Source organism: Hyperolius riggenbachi, chromosome 5, assembly GCF_040937935.1.
Source record: "Hyperolius riggenbachi isolate aHypRig1 chromosome 5, aHypRig1.pri, whole genome shotgun sequence".
Lineage (NCBI taxonomy): Eukaryota > Metazoa > Chordata > Amphibia > Anura > Hyperoliidae > Hyperolius > Hyperolius riggenbachi.
This window is the reverse complement of record NC_090650.1, coordinates 45,590,766-45,612,224: the sequence shown is the minus strand read 5'-3', so window position 1 is coordinate 45,612,224 and position 21,459 is coordinate 45,590,766. Positions and strand designations below refer to the sequence as shown.

At 43.2% G+C, this 21,459-nt stretch overlaps 1 protein-coding gene across 1 annotated transcript in view; it reads right to left on the bottom strand.

Moving 5' to 3' along the window:
• Window positions 1-21,459, bottom strand: part of PLXDC2 (plexin domain containing 2) — a 634,490-nt gene that overhangs the window by 283,996 nt on the left and 329,035 nt on the right. The window contains exon 4 of the mRNA XM_068235593.1: window positions 10,922-10,991. Within this exon, the coding sequence (XP_068091694.1) occupies window positions 10,922-10,991 (70 nt within the window). The remainder of the gene's footprint in view (window positions 1-10,921; window positions 10,992-21,459) is intronic.

Below are 21,459 nucleotides of genomic sequence, written 5' to 3'. Positions count from 1 at the left end.
AAATAAAAATACCGTATCTTCTGGCGTATAAGACGACTGGGCGTACAAGACGACCTCCCAACTTTTCCAGTTAAAATATAGAGTTTGGGATATACTCGCCGTATACGACTACCCCTCTTCCAATGCACACCAAATTAAAATAAAAAAATCATATACTGGTGCTATGTATGAACAGATACTGGTGCTGTACTGTATGTCTTACCCAGTATAAAACAGTATATAATCAATTGACTTGTTGCATTGGTCAACTCTCCTTAAGTAGACTGGTCAGCTATCCTTGTCTACCTGTTTATCAGAGCGGTATGGAAGAATAGATTGCGCTCCCTCAGGAGGGAGATCTGAGAGGCGGTAAACAGGATAGGGCGTATCACCCGGCATCAATGACACCCGGCGTATAAGACGACCCCCAACTTTTCAGAAGATTTTCAAGGGTTAAAAAGTAGTCTTATATGCAGGTATATACAGTAATAAAATAATAAATAAAAATAAATAAATAATACTAATAAATAAAATATAGGAAAACATGTATATAGAATTTATTAGACCCTGCAGGGTTGCCTTGTAAACCTTATGTCTGTAAAAATGTATGTTTAAAAGCAGCCATTGTTTACCTAGTAGCATCTTCAAAGGAATTATCTCTTTTGAGATAAGTGCACTGCTGTTGACCTCAGCTGCCAGAACTCGTTGTGCTGTAAATTCTTGGAATGCGTTGATGTCTCTCTTCTAGCAGAAGATATAGAAACTAGAAGCAGAAGTCCTCTGCTATTGTCTCACACTGCCTCCTAGTGACAAGTGGCCACAAACACACATGACAGCAATACTAATTAGTAGCAAGGAAATGTGACAAGTAAGAATACTAACATAAACATACTAAAATAAATTGGCCTGGAGCACTTGCAAGCCTCTAAATAAATTGGCTGCTAATGGGTTAAAGACTGCTGATCACGGATTACCTGGCATGTGTACAAGGCAAGTTCTCATGATCACAACTGGAACCAGCTATTCAGAGACTTCCAAATCATTCACCTGATCAAATCAATTAAATGTGCCTCTGCTAGGCCACACCCTTAAATCCAGAAATTGCTGGGTGTGTAGAATAGCATCTCTGCATGAAAGAGTCACATGATCTGAATTCCTCCCTGAGATTTAAGGAAGTTGCATTTAGGTAAGGTTGATATTGCCGAGTTCTAAATTTCCCATGGAATTCACAAGTACACAACTACTGCGCAGTATGCGCCAGATGACGTGGACCTGTGGGCATGAATGCCTGCGCAGGCGCAGAATACATGACCCGGCGGCGGAGTCACGATCATTACATGCGGCCAGCGGGACAAAGAAGGAATGAGACGGCTGCAAAGGGCTGGAAGACACCCCAGGTGAGTAAAAAATGGATTGGTAAGTTCACATCGGAGGTCCTTTAAGGAAGCTCCAGGTAAGTATGGAACCTGAGACCCTTCTTGTATCAGGTTCTCTTTAAGTAAGCTCCCATTTGAGGCACTTTTTTCTCTTCAGGTACACTATAAAGGGGTTCTTTGGTGGCGTTCAAAAACAAAAACCGACACTAACATGGGGCTTCTATCGGCCCCCTGCAGCTGTCTTGTCCCGTGCCGTCCTCCTACGATCCTCCATTCCCCGCCTCCGGGTTCTGGTCTAAATACGTGTCTAACTGGACTGCAGCTGCGCACCCGTGGCCGCAAACGTGCTCGCTCCTGCGCGTCATTGGGAGCTTACTGCACAGGCGCAGTACAAGAAAACTTCGTACTTCGCAGTAAGCTCCCGATGACGCGCGCGGGTGCGCGAGCACTATTAGTCTATTTAGATGAATATTAGACTGGGACTGGCGGGGGGAACCGAGGATCGTAGGAGGAGGGCGCAGGACATGTCAGCTGCAGGGGGCCAATAGAAGCCCCAGGTAAGTGTCGTTTTTTGTTTTTTTACCACTACCAAAGAACCCCTACACTTTAACCTTTTTTACCTGGTACTGCTGATTTTCCTTCTGTGCCTAATTTACCATTTCTGCAGTGCTGACACTGATAAATGACTTCTCAAGCTGTAACAAGCATTATTGATACAGTCCAACATGAACACGCTGTTCTCTTTTCTTACAATACAATGTATGCGATCAATAAGAGACATATAATACATTTCCACCGCCTTATTACAGTACAAATTGATGCAAGGCCAAAAAATAATATATCTCACAGTTCATTATCTTGATGCCCTCAGTATGTTCCAGTATAAATAGCAATTCTACGCCGCTTTTCTTTTGTCCATCCTTGATCTAGCTTCTAAATTGGCGAAATGATGCAGATTGAAGAAGATGGTTGAGGTTTCTATTGCTTTGCCTTTTGTCATGTAAAAGCAGCAAAAATCGAAGGCTTGAACCTCCTGAACTCACCGGGCTGAATGTAGGAAGATGAGTATCCAGGTACAACAGCACAATACAGTCTGGTGTCATAATGACCAACAAAAGCAATGCGAAAATCGCAGACATATATGGGAATATTCAGAAGGCAAAGACGTTGCCGGGAAGGTCCATATTTATCTAGGTCACGCTAAATCCGTAATAATAAGGAAACGAAGAAGAAGAAGAAGACACCCGAAGACCTGTTTTTGTACTAAAAGTTGTTTAATCACTCAAACAGAACAAAATATTCAGTTGTAATGAGGTCGATGAGATTCCAGGGCATTCCAAGGTTGTTTTTGTAACTTCAGCAAACTGTCTAACTGACACTGTCTTGGTCCATATGCAATTAACTTTTTCTCTTGAGTTTTCTCCTAGGTTTTCTCCTAGGTGTGTGTTTAAACCTGTCAATAAAATTACTTTTAAATCACCATTAATTTTGATAGCACTTTTTCACCTACTCGTTGGTACGTTTTCCATTGCAAAGTGCAAAAGGTTATTCTAAATGGAAGATGAAAAATGATCTCCGAGGAGAAAATTCAGAAGAAAAAGTTAATTGCATATGGGCCATGTGTGCCAGGTTAAAGGTGCCTTTAAAACATCTTGGCGAACATGATATAACAGCAGTGAATGTAGGTGGCAAATGGGCCCTTATTCAATTCCTTCTTTTCTCCTGAGTTTTCTCTTAGGCGTTATTTTTTTAATCTTCTGATTAAAATAACTTTTCAGCACTCAGCAATTGAAAGAGTACTAAAAAGTAGGCAAAAAAGTACTATAAAAAGTATTTTCTTCCATGCTGGTGGCTTAAAAGGCATTTTATTGGTGAGGCGTGAAAATATCTCCTAACTTAGGAGAAAAAATAAATTGAATAAGGACCATGGGCCCATATGCAGCCATGGCCACGCAGCCGCAGTACTATTCATGTAGTTAGACCAGGCATGGGCAAACTTGGCCCTCCAGCTGTTAAGGAACTACAAATCCCACAATGCATTTGCCTTTATGAGCCATGACTGTGGCTGTCAGACTCCTGAAATGCATTGTGGGACTTGTAATTCCTCAACAGCTGGAGGGCCCAGTTTGCCCATGCCTGAGTTAGACTAATAATTAGCAGGGCACCGGCGAATGTCGGAGGCTTCAGTGACGGCGTGGGACTTAATAGCTGCAGGGGCCAGTAGAAGCCCCAGGCAAGTGACGCTTTTTGCTTTTTTAACACCCCAAAGAACTCCTTTAAGGGAATTGATCTGATCCAAGATTTTCATTCGTTAGTAGTCCCAAACGATCATTTCCGATGGATCATACAAATGATCGGAAACGATTGATGGTTCAGTGAATTATATGATCAATCAAAAACAATAGTTTGGGACCACTCATGGATTTTTGTCCGTTAGTGGTCCCAAACAATCATTTCAGATCGATCATTGAATAGTGTAAATGCTTAAAGGAACACTATCAAACCAAGGGATCTAAAATGACAATGTACAAATAATGTCTAAGTAGCGGTGTAAACATTTTCCTACTTTTTATGTTAAATATCAGAGGCAAAAGCTGTAATTCATTGTGTGTAGATTTTAGTTTGGTTAGAATGTATCATTCGCATAGGTGAATCTCTGCAGTTTGACATACTAAGAACAGTGTAATATTGAAGTAAAATTATATGAAATGCCTCTGGTCTCAGGTTTCACATACTATTACAAATGTTTATCGCTGCACAGAGAATTTAAATGTGTGCATTAAACACCAAGTGAACACCTGACACAACTGGCTGAGCAAATTTGGCCTGATTGGCTATTCATGAGGCAATGCTCATGCAAATATGCATTTGCTTTCGCATGCCAACTAATGCAGGGTCCATTGAACCAATGCCGCAAAGCGGTTTGCCCTGCGGGAATTAGTTCATGCTATACAGCACTATCCAGGAGCGCCTCGGGGAGGCTTCCCAATGCCCCCATACAACCGGGGGACCGCGGGGTCCCAGGCGCTCTCACTGCCTGGGAACCACAGCAGCACCCCGGAGGGGGGAGGCTGGGTGGCGCAGGCGGCCCCCCCAAGCGTGGCCAGCGCCGGGGAGAGCCATCCGCACCTTTCACCTCCCAATATTTAAAAACAGGCACTTACCTTCCCTTGGAGGCGGGTGGCGGATGGCTCATTCCAGGTAGTGTGAGTCCTGGAGTGGGCTGTCAGTGCCTGTCCTCCACCCCCCCTTGGAGTGCAGTGTGTGAGCCAGCCCTGAGCTCCAAAGCTCAGTGCGACCCATGCTTCATTCCTTTCCTTTTCAAATGTGTTGCACCCAAGCTATGCTCAGCAGCAGAACGCAATGGACGTCAAGGTAAGTGCCTGTTTTTAAATATTGGGAGGTGAAAGGTGCGGATGGCTCTCCCCGGCGCTGGCCACGCTTGGGGGGGCCGCCTGTGCCACCCAGCCTCCCCCCTCCGGGGTGCTGCTGTGGTTCCCAGGCAGTGAGAGCGCCTGGGACCCCGCGGTCCCCCGGTTGTATGGGGGCATTGGGAAGCCTCCCCGAGGCGCTCCTGGATAGTGCTGTATAGCATGAACTAATTCCCGCAGGGCAAACCGCTTTGCGGCATTGGTTCAATGGACCCTGCATTAGTTGGCATGCGAAAGCAAATGCATATTTGCATGAGCATTGCCTCATGAATAGCCAATCAGGCCAAATTTGCTCAGCCAGTTGTGTCAGGTGTTCACTTGGTGTTTAATGCACACATTTAAATTCTCTGTGCAGCGATTACAAATGTTTATGTTGCACATAAGATACATTTCCTCTGCTTTCTGCAGAGAGCTCTTAAAGACAGACAGCTGCAATGAGAGCTTTCTCTCACACACAGAGTTAACAGATGTAGTATGAGGGAATCCCCCCTCCCCTCATGGTTCACTCAGCCGTCTCATCAGCTCGCCCTTTTAATCCTCCTCCTATATTGTAACCAGAGTTGCACCTGCCCTGCATTTTCCCTTCACGCCCCGCCCAGCTACTTTTTCATGCCAACTGGTGGGAAAACATTTATGGGGAGAACACTGCATGAGTTATTTATTTATTTATTGTACTTATAAAGCGTGAACATATTACGCAGCGCAGTTATGTAGCTTTTGCAGAAAAGGCATTCTCTGTAAAGTTCCTAAGTGACATCAGAGGCCGGGAAATGAAACTCTTGAGTATTCATTCTGAATCGGATACAAGGCCCTGTAAATAAATTCTTAACAATCAGATCCTCTTAATTCTGAAAGTCGCTCACAGATGCAGCTCAGCACTTTCATCAATTTCATCTTAATCACGTCTCTGCATCGCCGTTCGGAACGCCGCCGCGGACGCCTTTTCATGAGTTTATAACAGGCAATCAAACTTCCCCTCCCGAGTTAGGCAGGAAGGCAATTTCGCAGCTCTGATAACTCTAAAGGCAGCGATTAATTTCATTTCAGTATTTTCAAGGTTTGACTGTAGAAGAATGTCATTCCATCTGCAGCCTTTCAATGGCTTCTGTTTCTGTCATCTTCATTAAAGCTCATCTAATCCCTGAAAGCACCAAGCTACCTGGCTTATTTGCATGTTCCATCCGAGTAGCCTGACACGTCTTCTGCAGACAAATAAGGGTGAGATGCTCTACTGCTTTGTCCGCCACTATTGCCAATTAGAGCCTTTTCCTAAAGAAGGTAAGAAGTCCAAGGGAGTGTTCCTGTACATGTTTTGTGATGAGGTATCCATATACAATAGCCCCCGTGAATCACAAGGAAGTCATATGCGTGTCTAATTAGTTTCACATCACTAGTGATGCTCATATCTAGGAGAACTCATGGAGAAGCATGTGCTCAGTTTGGTCAGGTGATAGATAAGTAAGTCTCTGATTTGCTAGCGAAGATCATGTGCTAAAGCAGGACATGATCAAGCAAGTCAGAGCTTTGCAAATCTATCAGCTGATCAAACAGATCACAAGGAAAAGGTGAAGGCAAGCAAACTCACTCTTATCGCGCGAACGCCAGTCTGTACACACGCCCGATTTAGCGGGCGAACGACTGAACGACGGGTCGTTCTAACGACCCGTCATTCGCAAAAAACGGATGTGTGTATGGGCCTTAAGTTCTCCTGAACATGACCTGCACTACACATCACTAGAAAGTGCAGAGAACAAAGAATATGTGCATACAAAGAATCACAGATAGGCCACTGTCTCAAAAGATTACAGACCAAGAAATATAAAATGAAAAGTAGTCAGGACTTTTGACAGGAAGTAATGGTCCTCACGCATGCGCAGTAGCCTTCTCCTTGGTGCTGTCTACACTCCCGGGGGCTCTCCTACTGCGGGGTGCTCGTTTACAGCACAGCGCAACCAGCACGACCACAAGGAGGCTACTGCATATTCATGAGAGCCATTACTTCTGGTTGAAAGGTACTAGTCGGGGCCTGATAATGGGGTGAATACTGGACGGCAGAAGGCGGCCAGGGGGAAAGGAGGACACAGACTGCCAAAGGATAACATTACTGACAAAAGTATGTACTCCACTTAACTTCTTTTTTTTTGTCTCAGATATCCTTTAAGTGCAATTTCAAATTTTTTTTTTAATAATTAAGGAGGTTGATTGAAACCGCACAAAAAATATGCATACAGGTATAATATACCTTCAATAAAAAATACAAAAATATAACATAAGGCAATCTGGCCGATAGAACGAAAAAATATATGTAATATAAGAACAAACACAGTCCTAGGTAACTAGAAATACATTTGCCCTATGTATTTTCGCTGCAATTTATAATTAAAATCTGGATTAAAAACAAGTTGTTATTCAGAAGATCAGTTGTAAAGTGTGCTGCTTTTTATCTCATCTTGTGCTCTGGTGGGCTGATCATTTCTGCACCTAGTGATTAGAAGTGGGAGTGCCTCCGAGATTCCTATAATCTATCTGTGGACATGTCCATTGAAGAAAATCCACCCCGATTTGGTAAGTTACATTTTGGGCATCTTGGCCAACAACACTTATAAACAATTAATGGGGTGGCCTCCTGGCTGCATGATGCGAGTGAGCTTGAAGGTGATTATAGTGCCTTTATTTTTTTACAGATGCTTCCCCACTGAACACCAATGATTTAAGGGGGAACTCTGCTTATTATTTTTTGGAGACACTGGCTAATTATGTTTTGGGGCTTATAGCTTAATTACGTTTTGAAGACACAATGACTACCGTAGTTATATTTTGAGGCCTAATTATGGTCTCATGTACATTTGACCCTGTCCATGACCTGTCATGACTTTGCCCAGTTTTTGCTGTGGCGTATTCCCCATCTCGCTCTCTGTTAGTTGCCCTGGATTGTCTCAGATCCTATCAATGCCCCTTCACCTAATGCTGGTCCTGAACTAGGTTCAAATCACCGTTTCTCTCCTGAGAAAAGCCCAGGCTTTGAAAATCTTACAAGGCAGTTAAACGGTGTTCTGTCTAATATATGTGGTTGTTAGTAACATAGTTCATTCTTTACACAACAGATCAATGCTACATGGTGATAATTTCTTGTAACACGAATCTGCTGGTCCTCATTGTTTACAGATCAATGCACTGTGAACTTTACATGAGCTGAAGACCCGTGCCCAATGATCCAGTATTACACCATTAATATTACTGCACTGACACAAGCGTGTTCAGAGACTCCTCAAAGAAAACCATTTTTTTTTTTGGCTTTAAAGTGTATCTCCATCCACAAATTAAAAACCCTTCAGTGCTGCTGTAAAGAAAGCTGCAGTAAATAGCTTGGCATTTTTTCTCCGAGGAGAGAGGGAGGGAGGTAGCGAGCTGGAAGTGGAGTGATGCAGGGGTTTTGGGATGGCTTCGTGGGACAAGACTCTGCAGGTAAATATAACTTTTCTTTACAGCAGCGCTGAAGGGTTTTTCATTTTTGGATGGAGATCCACTTAAAAGGGAACCTGAAGTGAGTAAAATTATTTAAAATAAACACATGCTGTACCTGAAAATGAATATTACATACTAACCTCACCGTCAGTTCCTCTCAGAGGCTCACCATTTTATTCTTACAGTGATCCCTTACAGTTCTGACAATAGTTTTGTCAGAACTGAAATATACCAGTTGCTGTCAGTTATATATCAGCAGCTGTCAGTTACAACTGCATGTGCAAGGTAATGTCCATGTTTCCCTATGGCTCAAGTGGGTGATATTACAGATTAACATAGTGTGCTGACCAGGAAGCTGTTATAGAGTAATGGCCATTTTTAAAATGGAGGATGGAGAATTCCACTGATCACAGCAGACAAATGGGATGCAGAAGAGGAGAAAGAGATTGAGGCGTAGACTACACAGGAGGTAAGTATGGCCTGTGTATGGTTATTTTGACTTTTTATTTTCAGTTCAGGTTCTCTTTAAGAGTTTATATAGGCTGCTTCTGTTGCTTTATATGGTTTTATTTGGTTTACCTAAGTCTCAAATCTAGGCATATTTCTAAATATATCTGTGAAGGTTCTCAGTTATCAAGATCATGTTATATTGAAAGAAAATATAGCTGCCCCATTCACAAAAAAAGTTGTAAATCCATGCAAAGTGTAAATAGAAACACAACGCAACAATTTGCAAATCACATAAAGTCTATGTTGTATTGAAAATAATGTAACCACCACTGAGGGTTTTCCCCCTTATGGACCAGAGCAGTTTTCACATTTCAGTGCTCCTCCCTTTCGTTCTACAATAACTCTATCACTACTTATCACATCTATATCTTGTGTTTTTCTCCACCAATTTGGCTTTCTTTGGCTGGTACTGGTACATTTTGCTAACAATTATTTCATTCTAAATGCATTTTTAACAAGAATAATAAGAAAAAAAATGAAAAAAAAATTATTACTCAGTTTTCAGCCATTACAGTTTTAAAACAAAACGTGCTACTGTGGATAAAAGGCACACATTTTATTTGCCAATTTGTCCTGGTTATTACATTTCAAATATTTTCCTACTACAATGTATGGCGACAATAGTCCCCCCTCCCCTCCATTGTATTCCTCCTGCGTACTATGAACAGTATACAGGAACTGGTGTGTGTCAATCTCCTTGATGCTGGTGATCATTGATCACAGGCACTTTGATAGGTGAATGGAATCGGTATTCCCCATTCACTGATCAGTGTACTGACGGGCGGCGACAAGAACGTGTATGGGAGCGCGCGGAAGTGCACGCAGCGGCGATCACGACGAGATACGTCTATCTAATCCTCTGGAGCTAAGACGAAGTCTCTAGGGGCGTAGATATACTGTCGCCAAAACAATAACTGATTAAAGACAAAATAGCAAATGTCAAAATGAAGAAACATTTTTCTTTTTTGAAAAAATATATTCTGAATTTGATGCCAGCAACAGAAGCTGGGACAGGGATATGTGCTGTGTTTTCTCACCAATTCTCTTAACCTTATAAATATTTGAGACCTAAGGAATCAAACTGCAGTAATCTTGAATGTGAAATGTTGCCACATTTTTGCTAGAAACAGTATATAATTTCAGCAACTCAACAGTGCAGAGTCTTGCGCCTGCCCAGTACTATTTTCTGCCGGAGAGAGACGGGGAGCGCACTGCGCTTGCGCAGACTAGGCCAGACTAACTGGTCTAACTTACGGGACCTGTTAACCAAGAGGGGGAAGACTGAGGATGGCGGCGTGGGATCGATCCCTGCGGATGGGGCTGGAGGAAGCCCCAGGTATGTATAAAACTTTTAAGGTGGTCGTCTCTGGTTTACTTTAAGACAGCAGCACAGGAGATTTGGGCGCAGCGGGCGCCACCATAGGCCGTGATAGAATTATGGCTTTTGCTGCGCTCAGTGAGTAATTTGGGAAGCCATCTAAAGACGGAGCTGAAGTTACTTTTAAAACACTGTAATTCGGCTTCATAGGTATGCCTAGAACAGGCATGAGCAAACTTGGCCCTCCAGCTGAACTGCAAATCCCACAATGCATTTGCCTTTATGAGTCATGACCGTGGCTGTCAGACTCCTGCAATGCATTGTGGGACATGTAGTTCCTCAACAGCTGGAGGGCCAAGTTTGCCCTTGCCTGGCCTAGAATCACCCAGCTGGCTTTGCTGTTTTAGCTACTACTTTCCCTTTTTATCTCCTTATCTGCAACTGTACTTTTTTCTACTCATCAGCTCTGAACAGAGCTAAGTGGCAGCCTCATTCTGAGGAGAAATAAACGCTATATGCACGCGGCATTCGGCCACAGGCTACATTCGCTGCCGGCTCTCTGGGAAGTGTCCGGAAAGCACAGAAGAGGAAAATATAATCATTGGTAGAGTACCATGAAAAATGAATTTTCTGCTTAAAAGCCTCCAATCATTTGACTATTATGAAGCATGTCGATTATTCTCCCCGGGTGTAAACTCCTAAGTTCTCTAGAAAATAGTTTTTCTGAAAGTATCTCCCGGCTTTCTTCCTGCCCATCACCACAGGTGTGTCATTGTGTGCGGCTTCTGCAGAAAATTCAAACAGCACTTCAGAACGTGAGCAGGAAAATGTGTGCTACTCACCTCCAGTCGCCACGGTAATCTCCCGCAGAAAATGCCCGTAAAATGGGAAATCAAAGGACAGGTTCACTCTCTGCAAGGCACAATGTCAGAGGGAGAAAAAAGTCATTTCTGGCGTACATAAAATGCAATGTTGAAATAAAGTCTTATGTCAAGGTGCATTATTGTATCAGTTTTATTGCTAAAACGTGACCCTGACACAAACAGCAATACAATCTGAACTTAAAGAGAAATCGTAACCAAGAATTGAACTTCATCCCAATCAGTAGCTGATACCCCCTTTTACATGAGAAATCTATTCTTTTTCATAAACGGATCATCAGGGGGCTCTGTATGGCTGATATTGTGGCGAAACCCCTCCCACAGGAAACTGTGAGGACCATGGTCCTGGCCGTGTCCTGTCTGTGAACCTTGTTGCATTGTGGGAAATAGCTGTTTACAACTGTGTACACCTGCCAAAAAGCAAGCAGCAGCGACTTCCAGTTACATCACCTGCCACCATGTGATACATGTCAGAATGTAAATCAGGGAGAGGAAAGATATTACAATGGGCAAACACTGACTAAATCATTTATACATAATTATTGTAAAAATTGAACTCTTTTTTTATTACGTTATTTTCACTGGAGTTCCTCTTTAAAGAGGAACAGTAGTGAAAATAATGTAATGAATAAAATTGCTAATATTTTACAATATTCACTTACAAATGATTTACTCAGTGTTTGTCCATCGAAAAAGATTTACTATATTATTTATATTGTGAAATTGATCACATGTGGTGACATCCTAGGTACAGTCAGGTGATCTCTGCAGAATGTTCATTTATGAGAGTTCTATGCACAGAGGGAGATCCTGCTTGCTTGGCATTTGGATACAGCCATTATTTCTCACAATGCAATGAGGTTCACAGACAGGAAACTGTCAGGACCATGGTCATGACATCACACTGTGGGAGGGGTTTTACCACAATATCAGCCATACAAACCCCCCCCCCCCCCAATGATCTATTCGAGAAAAGATTTCTTGTGGTATAGGGGGTATCAGGTACTGATTGGAATGAAGTTCAATCCTCTTTACTCAGTGTTTGTCCAGTCTAAAAATCTTCCCCTGCTTTACATTTTGAAATTTATCACAAATGGTGACATCTTTGGTCCAGTCATGTGATCTCAGCAGTATGTTCGTTTACTGAGAGTTCTATGCACAGAGGGAGACACCGGTTGCTTGGCAGTTGGATACAGCCATTATTTCCCACAATGCAACGAGGTTCACAGACAGGAAACTGTCAGGGCCATGGCCCAGCCATCACACTTTAGGAGTGGTTTTACCACAGTATCAGCCATAGACATGTCCCTGCTGATCTATTCGAGAAAAGGTAAAAAATGTTCATGGGAAAGGGGGTATCATCTACTGAATATGGGATAACGTTCAATCCTGGGTTAAATTTCCTGTTTGAATTTTAAAATTATTCCTTCACTCACCTGGGGCTTCTTACAGCCTCTGTAGGCTTGTATGGCCTTCACCCTACTCCCAGATGTCCTTCTCGCTGCTCAGCCCGTTGCAGTAGCTAAGATACCCGAGTCATATCCGGGAGCATTCTGCGTATCCACGTCTAAGAGGCTTGACATAGTACACATGCATAAATCAAGGACACATGCTGCGGTGCCAGCACATGCGCAGTACTGCGCAATTCAGGTGACTCAGCCACTGCAAAGAGTCGAAGAGCTGAGCAAGGAGGAGGAGGAGCGGGAGGACGGCGAGGAACATACAACAGGGGCTGGAAGAAACCCCAGGTAAGTAAAAGAAGAGTTTTTACATTCACGTCTTGTATCCTTTAAAGTGGATCCGAGATGAACTTTTACTCATTGCATAATTGTGTTCCTTTCCTATTGTTTATAGGGCGTTCCTCAAGCCAAATACTTTTTTGTTTTAATACTCTAATTCCCTATAAACTAAACAAGCCCAAACCACAGTTTTCGGAGAGCTTTGGCAGTAGCACGGGCTCATGGGAGCTCAGTCTGGGCAGGAGGAGGAGGAGGTATTACTAGCCAGAGATTTCAAGGGCAGAGGGGAGGAGGGAGGAGGAGGGGGGATTAGGTTTTTTTTTTCACAGTCTGAGTCCTGATGGTGCAGATAAGCTTGGTTGTGTGTAATGTTTACAAACAACATGGCTGCTGTCATTCTATCACAGGAAGAAATAATCCTATTCTATTAAAGCTGTATGCAGACAGATTTGCTGTTTAAACCATCTAAACTGTACATAAGATACATAGACAAGTTACTTGTTATAGTTAGTTTTTCATCTCAGATCCGCTTTAAAGCTGTTAGCTAAATGGACCAATAGGAATTTTCGATGGCAAATCAAAATACTGAATTTCATGTTGGGGATCTTATCTGATTTCATGTTGAAGTCGTATTGGCCCATGCCACGGACTAATAGGAAGCCCTAGCAGAAAAAAAAATGTTTTTCGATGGGGCTCCTGATTATTAAGGAGGCAGGGACAAACAGTGCAGTGATTTCCTAACAAGATACTGACTAACCAGCAAGCTCATGGTGAACCAGAACTCATTGGGGTGTGTAAGGGACTACAATGGTCCTAAAAGCCCCCTTACTAAAATGCTAAGAAAAACAAAAGTTTGCTGTAATGGATTGCGGAGATGCCGCCGCGCGGTCTGGCAGCGGGGCGGCTGTCTCCACGTTAAGACCGGCAGTTTCCGCACAGCAGCATGCGTCTGGTTTGCCTGGGCCTTCTAGTGCACACAGATGGAGAGCTACGCGCGCGCGCGCTAGAAGGCAAGCCCTTTATGCCAGTAGGAGAGCGATCAGCTGATCAGGTCGATCAGCTGATCCCAGCGCGGTTACTGATTGGCTGAGTGGCGCAGGGCGGTGCGGAGGATCGCTGCAGTATATATAGATCTTGCTGGTCAGTCTCTGGTTGTCTGCCGTTGCGAATACTTACGTGTGAGCACTCAGACCTCAGTCAGATCCCACAGTGTGTTAGAACCAGGTGGACCTGGGAATTCACACTTAGCCAGATTACTGCTGTGTTATACTTTAGACCAGTTCCGGGGTGTTGAGACCAAGGACCTCACACCCAAGCTTAGGATCACTGTGTCATTACTGTGTTATACTTTAGACCAGTTCCGGGGTGTTGTGACCAAGGACCTCACACCCAAGCTTAGGATTACTGTATCATTGTTGAGTTATTATCTAGACTAGTTCCTGGGTGTCGAGACCAAGGACCTCACACCTCAGACTAGGACTTTATATCTGTTATGACTATTTGCTCTGTCGACCTCTCTCTTGCTTACTGATTCGGTACCTCTGCATATCTGCCTACCTGTTGCCAAACCCTGCCTGTACCCGGTTACCAAATCAGCCTTCTGTCTCTGTACCTTATCTGCTTGTGTGTTGCCGACCTGGCCTGCCCGACCCTCCAGGCTGTCACTCATCCCTTAAGTGCTCAGTCTATCTGTACTAGCTGTGACACTATTCCACCAAGTGTCAGTTAGCTGTTAGGACTCCTGCTCCTCAGAGAGTCCGGCCTGTTAGCAACCAGTGGCCTCTACTCCTCTGGAGTCCCCTGGCTGCAGTACAGTCTATTATCTGATCACCAAGTATCACTGGTTGCCAAGTTCTCTCTATTCCTTCTCTCAAGGAGATAGTCCCTGCACAGCCGAGGGCCACCTGCCCCTCAGGTGGTTCCTGACCCAGCTGCCTGGGTCTCCCGCCTCACGGGAGATAGCTTACAGTTGCACCAAACACTTACACTTCATTAGGTGTCCAGAGGTTAGTCATACTTGTATTGTTGGTGATTCTGCAGATCATCCATAATCAAGTATACATCTGTATTATTGATGATTCTGCAGATCATCAATAATCAGATTCTCTCTGTGTGCTGACACCAATCGTTACATTTGCTTTCTTGAAACAACAAGATACTAAGATAATAGAAGAAAAGAGGAATAGAGGACTGGGAGATCAGAAGAACTTAAAGAGGCCCTGTAGTGACATCTAGCAGAATGCAGTAAATTATTCAGGATAGCCACTTTTATGGTAATTATCCTAGTTGTAGCATCTGCAACATGGTATGTAACTCCGCCCTCCCAGTGATGCTCAGACTAGGCATAGCTATGCAAAATTCGACTCCCAGAGCATTCTTGGAGACCAGGCTTTATTTTCATTGGCTTTAGAACTCTCAGTAACCAAACATTCCACAGAGATCACCTGACAGGATTTAAGATTTGCCGATTGTGATACGTTTCGGAATGTAAGTCAGGGTGAGGAAACATTTTTCAATAGGTAAACACTGACTAAATCATTTTACAAATGAATATTGCAAAAAAAAATAAAAAATAATACTTTTTTTCTTATGTTATTTTTACTACAGTTTTTTTTTTTAAGAATAGAAGAACAACAAAGAAGAAAGAAGATTAAAGATTATTTTAAGAGCTATGACTTGCCAGAAACAGCTCTGGCATTTCCTAGTAACAGCATCCAACCAGATTCCTTCTTCTATGATCCCAACTGTACAGGAAGAATAAAAGTTGGAATCTGACTGGTAGCTGCAGGCAAGTTGCTCTTCTCTCCTGGTGACTTGATTAGTGAAACCTATGATGTTATACTAATAGCAAAAAGAGCTGAGAATCAAGTGAAGATTTTTGGATTATGACCAAAGCCGGTCACCTGACCCACCAGCTGTTTGTATTAAGTATAGGCAGATGCTGTACCTGATTAATTATTCCAACAGATGTCGTAAGCTGAGCCTTGCACTGAGCCATTGGAACATTGTTTTTATTTTTATTTTTTTTGTAGCCCAATTTAAAATGCAGGCTGGTGACAGACTGTACCGTGAAAAGTGGCTGGAAGTGTACTGGTTAAGGGCTCTGCCTCTGACACAGGAGACCAGGGTTCAAATCTCGGCTCTGCCTGTTCAGTAAGCCAGCACCTATTCAGTAGGGGACCTTGGGCAAGTCTCCCTAACACTGCTACTGCCTATAGAGTGGGTCCTAGTGGCTGCTGCTCTGGCGCTTTGAGTCTGCCAGGAGAAAAGCGCGATATAAATGTTCTGTGTTTGTCTGTGTTTGTTTCAAACCCTGCTTGCAGCCCCAATGATTTATATTAGAGTTGGACACTGGGATAGAGAGCTAGAACCTCTTTAGGGTTCGTTCTTCTGTCTGTGTCCTCATCTAGGAGATATTCCCTCACCTCCTGTTCCAGCAGAAAGAGAGGGAAACCTCAACAATTTTCTTTTTAAATTGATGTTTGAGGAAAATATGAAACCTTAGAAATGAATGGTTTGCTATTTCAGTGAACAAGCACAGTAATAAAATGCATTCAGCTGCCAGCTATTGATGGTGGCTGAATTACTGTTTTTATAGTACTGTATATTCCGGCGTATAAGACAATTGGGCATACAAGACGACCCCCCAACTTCTCCAGTTAAAATATAAAGTTTGGGATATACTCGCCGTATAAGACTACCCCTCTTCCAATGCACACCAAATAAAAATAAAAAAACATCATATACTGGTGCTATGTATACAGTAAACAGATACTGGTGCAGTACTGTATGTGGTACCCAGTATATAACAGTATATAGGCGATTGACTAGTTGGATTGGTCAACTCTCCCTCTCAATAAGCGGATTAGTCAGCTCTCCTTCTCTACCTGTGTATCAGAGCGTTATGGAAGAATAGATTGCGCTGTGCCCATAAAACAATTAAAAATTTATTTGAGTATTTTTGGGTGTGTGGGAGGGAAACAGGTAATTTTAAATGTAAAAATGTCTATTTATTAAAAAAAAATGTATGTAGATGCAGTGTTACTATTTGGCCACAAGATGGCCTCAGTCAATTTTTTTTTTTTTTTGGCTTCCTGTAAGTACTTACAGGAAGTGAAGAGGGGATGTGTAATAAACCAATTGCAGCTTCTCCATAGAAGCCAGCGATCGTTCTAAGGGACTTAGATCAATGAATGAGAACTGCTTTCCCATTCATGGATCTCCGGGCTAACGGCCGGCCTGTGCACCCCGGCGGTTGCGGCCCTGCGAACCCCGGAGGCTCCTTTTTTTATGGACACAGCTCCTACATCCAGCATGCATATTTGGACGTAGGAGCTACGTCCTGTAGGCTAAAGTGGTTAAAGTTGATTTATCAAAAATACATTCTGTTCTAAGAAGGCAAACTACACTGAGCGTTGGCTTTTAGTAGGAGGGCTTTTCGGTCTCTTTTAAGCTGGCCACTAACAGTCCAATTTCTAGCGAAAAATCTTTAGAGCGATCAGATAATTCTCATCAGATGTGACCTGATTGGTTGTAAATAATCTCCATTGATGGGCACAATTGATTACAAATGATTATAAAAATAGTCGTCCGATTGGATTTTCATCGAACCAATTTTCATGTCGGTTGTGATAGATAGGAAGCAAAGATTGGTACGTTAATGGTGTAGCAAACGATGTATTACGATATTTCACTTCCAATCAGAATTATCTGATCGCTCAAACAATTTTTCACTAGAAAGTAGATTGTTAGTGGCCACCTTTCGTCCCCTATACTTTTCTAGGGGCTTTGGGCCACCCTGACCTGCTTGGGCATTCTGTCCATTTGATAAGCAGACAGTCTAAAATGAAGTGTGGCTTTGGTGAGGACTGCAGTCTGCTGAAGTGCATTACTATGGTTACCAAATGACATACGGTGGTGGGGATTGGTTTCCTATTGGGTGGGGGAAGCTGGGAAAGAGGCCGAATGCCATTTACACAGCAGTGCCTACTGACACTGATAATTTGCATTTTTTTATATAGCAAAAATAAAACATTTTTGCAATACAATTTTTATGCACTTTTTGATGCTATTACTGCATTTTTATGAAAAAAAAAAAATACTGCAGGAGTTTTCTCTCTTCCGGAGCACTCGCGAGTTTTCTGCCTGTGATAATAAGCGACTCCTCGCCGCGGCGCCTCTATCGGAAAGCGTTTTGGAACAGTAATCATCTATATAATAAAAGGAGGCCGCACCGCGGTGCGGAATACGATAACATACGAGCCTGGCGCCTATGCGAGGCGTAATTATCTTGCAATACAGAGAGGCTACTCGCAGAACTGCATCCAATAATTTCAAAGTGAGTGCGCCTGAATATTTATACGGCTAAAGGGGCTTCGCTATAATTTTTTAATCACTTAGTGGCAAGAAAATAGAAATGCCACAGAAAGATGGATGACGATGGAAGGCATACGGTTATGTTAATGCCGAGCTTCTCAGGGTAAATCGGAATAATATTTTTCAAGATTCTTTCATATGCTGACTTATATTAATAATAATAATAAAACATCTTTATTACTATTAGAGCAGATCTAATTGGTGAAGTGTCATGTGTTCATTTTACATTATCGAAAGCTGACGCTCAGTACAAACCCCTCCCATTTAGGGCAGAGAAGAGCTGACATGAAGTGTGGCCCCAGGCAAGATAGCATATTTGTCTCCCCCTGCTGGCCACTTGGCTTCTTTGGTAAGGTAAGGTGAGGAATGGAGATCAAGTGGCAGCCAGGTCCCTGAAAACCTACCAGGCCCTAGGCACCTGCCTTAGTTGCCTTGTGGATGACCCGGCTAATTCAGTGGGCTGACCTCCGATTATGACAACTATGGCAGCTTCACTTTATATGGAGACAAAGCCTTCTCATTTTCTAGCCTTCCTCCAGAGCTGGTTTTGGGTAAAACGACCTGAGCAAAAATACATGTGGCCCCTTACCTTTTAAAGGATACCCGAAGTGACATGTGACATGATGAGATAGACATGTGTATGTACAGTGCGTAGCACACAAATAACTATGCTGTGTCCCTTTTTTTCTTTCTCTGCCTGAAAGAGTTAAAAATCAGGTATGTAAGTGGCTGACTCAGTCCTGACTCAGACAGGAAGTGACTACAGTGTGACCCTCATTGATAAGAAATTCCCCTTTTAACCTCTTTCTTGCTCTCAGAAGCCATTTTCTGCTAGAAAAGTGTTTTATAGTTGGAATTTCTTATCAGTGAGGTCACACTGTAGTCACTTCCTGTCTGAGTCAGGACTGAGTCAGCCACTTACATACCTGATATTTAACTCTTTCAGGCAGAGAAAGAAAAAAAGGAACATAGCATAGTTATTTGTGTGCTAGGCACTGTAGATACACATGTCTATCTCATCATGTCACATGTCACTTCGGGTATCCTTTACTGTCCTGACAATAAGTGCACAAAGGTACCCATTTATGTAGATTCCTCGGAGAGAGATTAAAGTGGCGTTGGACCCACATTTATTATTTTAATGGCACGGTGGCGTAGTTGTTAGCACTCTTGCCTTGCAACGTTGGGTCCCCGGTTTGAATTTGGAGGGGGAAGCTTTAAAGGGCCCAAGGTGAGGGAGGCAGGAGTCAGGCCCCTCTCCCAGCGCCTGAGTGTGCCTGTTGCTTCCCCTTTAGGCTACCTATACTGGGGGCACCTATACCTGGCTACCTATACTGGGGGCACCTATACCTGGCTACCTATACTGGCTGCACCTATACCTGGCTACCTATACTGAGGATACCTATACCTGGCTACCTATACTGGCTGCACCTATACCTGGCTACCTATACTGGGGACACCTATACAGGGGGCACCTATAACTGGCCACCTATACCTGGCTACCTATACTGGGGGCACCTATACCTGGCTACCTATACCGGGGGCACCTATACCTGGCTACCTACTGGGGGTACCTACCTATACCTGGCTACCTATAATGGGGGCACCTATACCTGGCTACCTATACTGGGGGCAACTATACCAGGCTGCCTATGCTGGAAGCAGGGTTTTTTAATATCCTGCCTGGCCTGCCTTCCAAAGTTTTGCAGGTGGGACCAGTAATTTCTAGTCATGCCTATGCATATGACTATGGTAGAGATTATATTGTGAGCCCCTCTGAGGGATAGTTAGTGACAAGACAATATATTCTGTACAGCCCTAATAGGTCTAATAGGTAGAAGCAGGTAAAGGTCAGCACAAGATACTGACAAGGCAGCCTGTTGAGGAAGGGGTGTAGTCTTGTGCCTCCAGACACCCAATATATCCAGCATAAGAAGAAACAGAATCCAGGCACCAGGAACTGCAAAACCACGCCGACTTTATTCCAACCTCAACAATTACAGATACCTAAGCAGGGTGTACGGCCTAACAGGCGTTTCGCGAGCAACTCTTGCTTCCTCAGAGACCAACACCACTATTGATGTTGGTCTCTGAGGAAGCATTCTGTGTCTGTAATTGGTGAAAATGGAATAAAGTCGGTGTGGTTTTGCAGTTCCTGGTGCCCGTATTCTGTTTCTTCTTATGCTGGATATACTCTGTACAGCGGTGTGGAAGATCTCAGCGCTATATAAATACTAAATAATAATAATAATAAAAGGCAAAGGGTGATTTTGGAGAGTGTACTTTACAAGAAAACATTTCTAGGCACAGAATGGTTACATATCCCGTTTTCTTGTCTCCTTGCTGCCTTTTCCTGCATTTTGCAGGCTAGATTATTAAACACAGTTTACCTTACATGAACTAAATCTCTCCCGAATCACATTAGTTTTATTTTTGCCTGTTTAGTCAATGCCTGGAATAGATATTTCACTTGCTGGTAGCACCCTTCCGAGGCTGTCAGCAATGACTGAGGGATAATGGAATGTGAGGGAGGCTTTCTTGACTTGCAGAGACGGAATTTCACATTTCACATTTTTACCTGTCATTAAATATTTTGATACCAGGAAATAATATGTTAAAATAATGATGAGGCAGCTTCCAGATTTCTTCAAAAAAAGAGAAAATGCAGCCCTGGGTTGTATTTATACAAACAAATAAGCGATGTACTCGGACAGGATAGATTCCTGTGACAGCTAAAACTGTATGGCTCACAAATTGTCCCTCATGTAGACAATTAAGATCAAAGCCTTCAGTTCCTGTATTTCCTAACATTTTTAGCTGTCTTAAAGAGACTCAGAGATGAATAATTATACAAGATTTATACATACCTGGGGATTCCTTCAGACCCATCCGCACGGATTGCTCCCACGTCGCTGTCCTCTGCCTTCTCCGTCTTCTACATCGGATCCTGTAATTTCCGCCAGTCGGAGCCAGTCTAAGCAAGCGCAGTGCGCTCCCTCCGTACTGTGCATGCGTAAGGCAGCTGCGGGAGAGACAGAGGGAGTCACTGCACATGCGTAAAACAGGCTGCATCTGGCCGAAGTTACTGGACACGAAACAGAAGACTGAGAAGGCAGAGGACGGTGGCGTGGGAGCAATCCGTGCAGATGGGGCTGGAGGAAGCCCAAGGTATGTATAAATCTTGTATAATTATTCAGCTCTGAGTCTCTTTAAAGCAGAATATAACCCTGCATTTCAACTTTGCTCTAAAACATTATTTACAGCATATTATATGCAACCAGCATTTTTTTTTACTAGACCAGCATTGGAAGGGTTACACACAGAGCTTTAAAGTTCGGTGGAGAGAACTGCAGACGCATCCGAAGCTTAGATAGATACATTTAA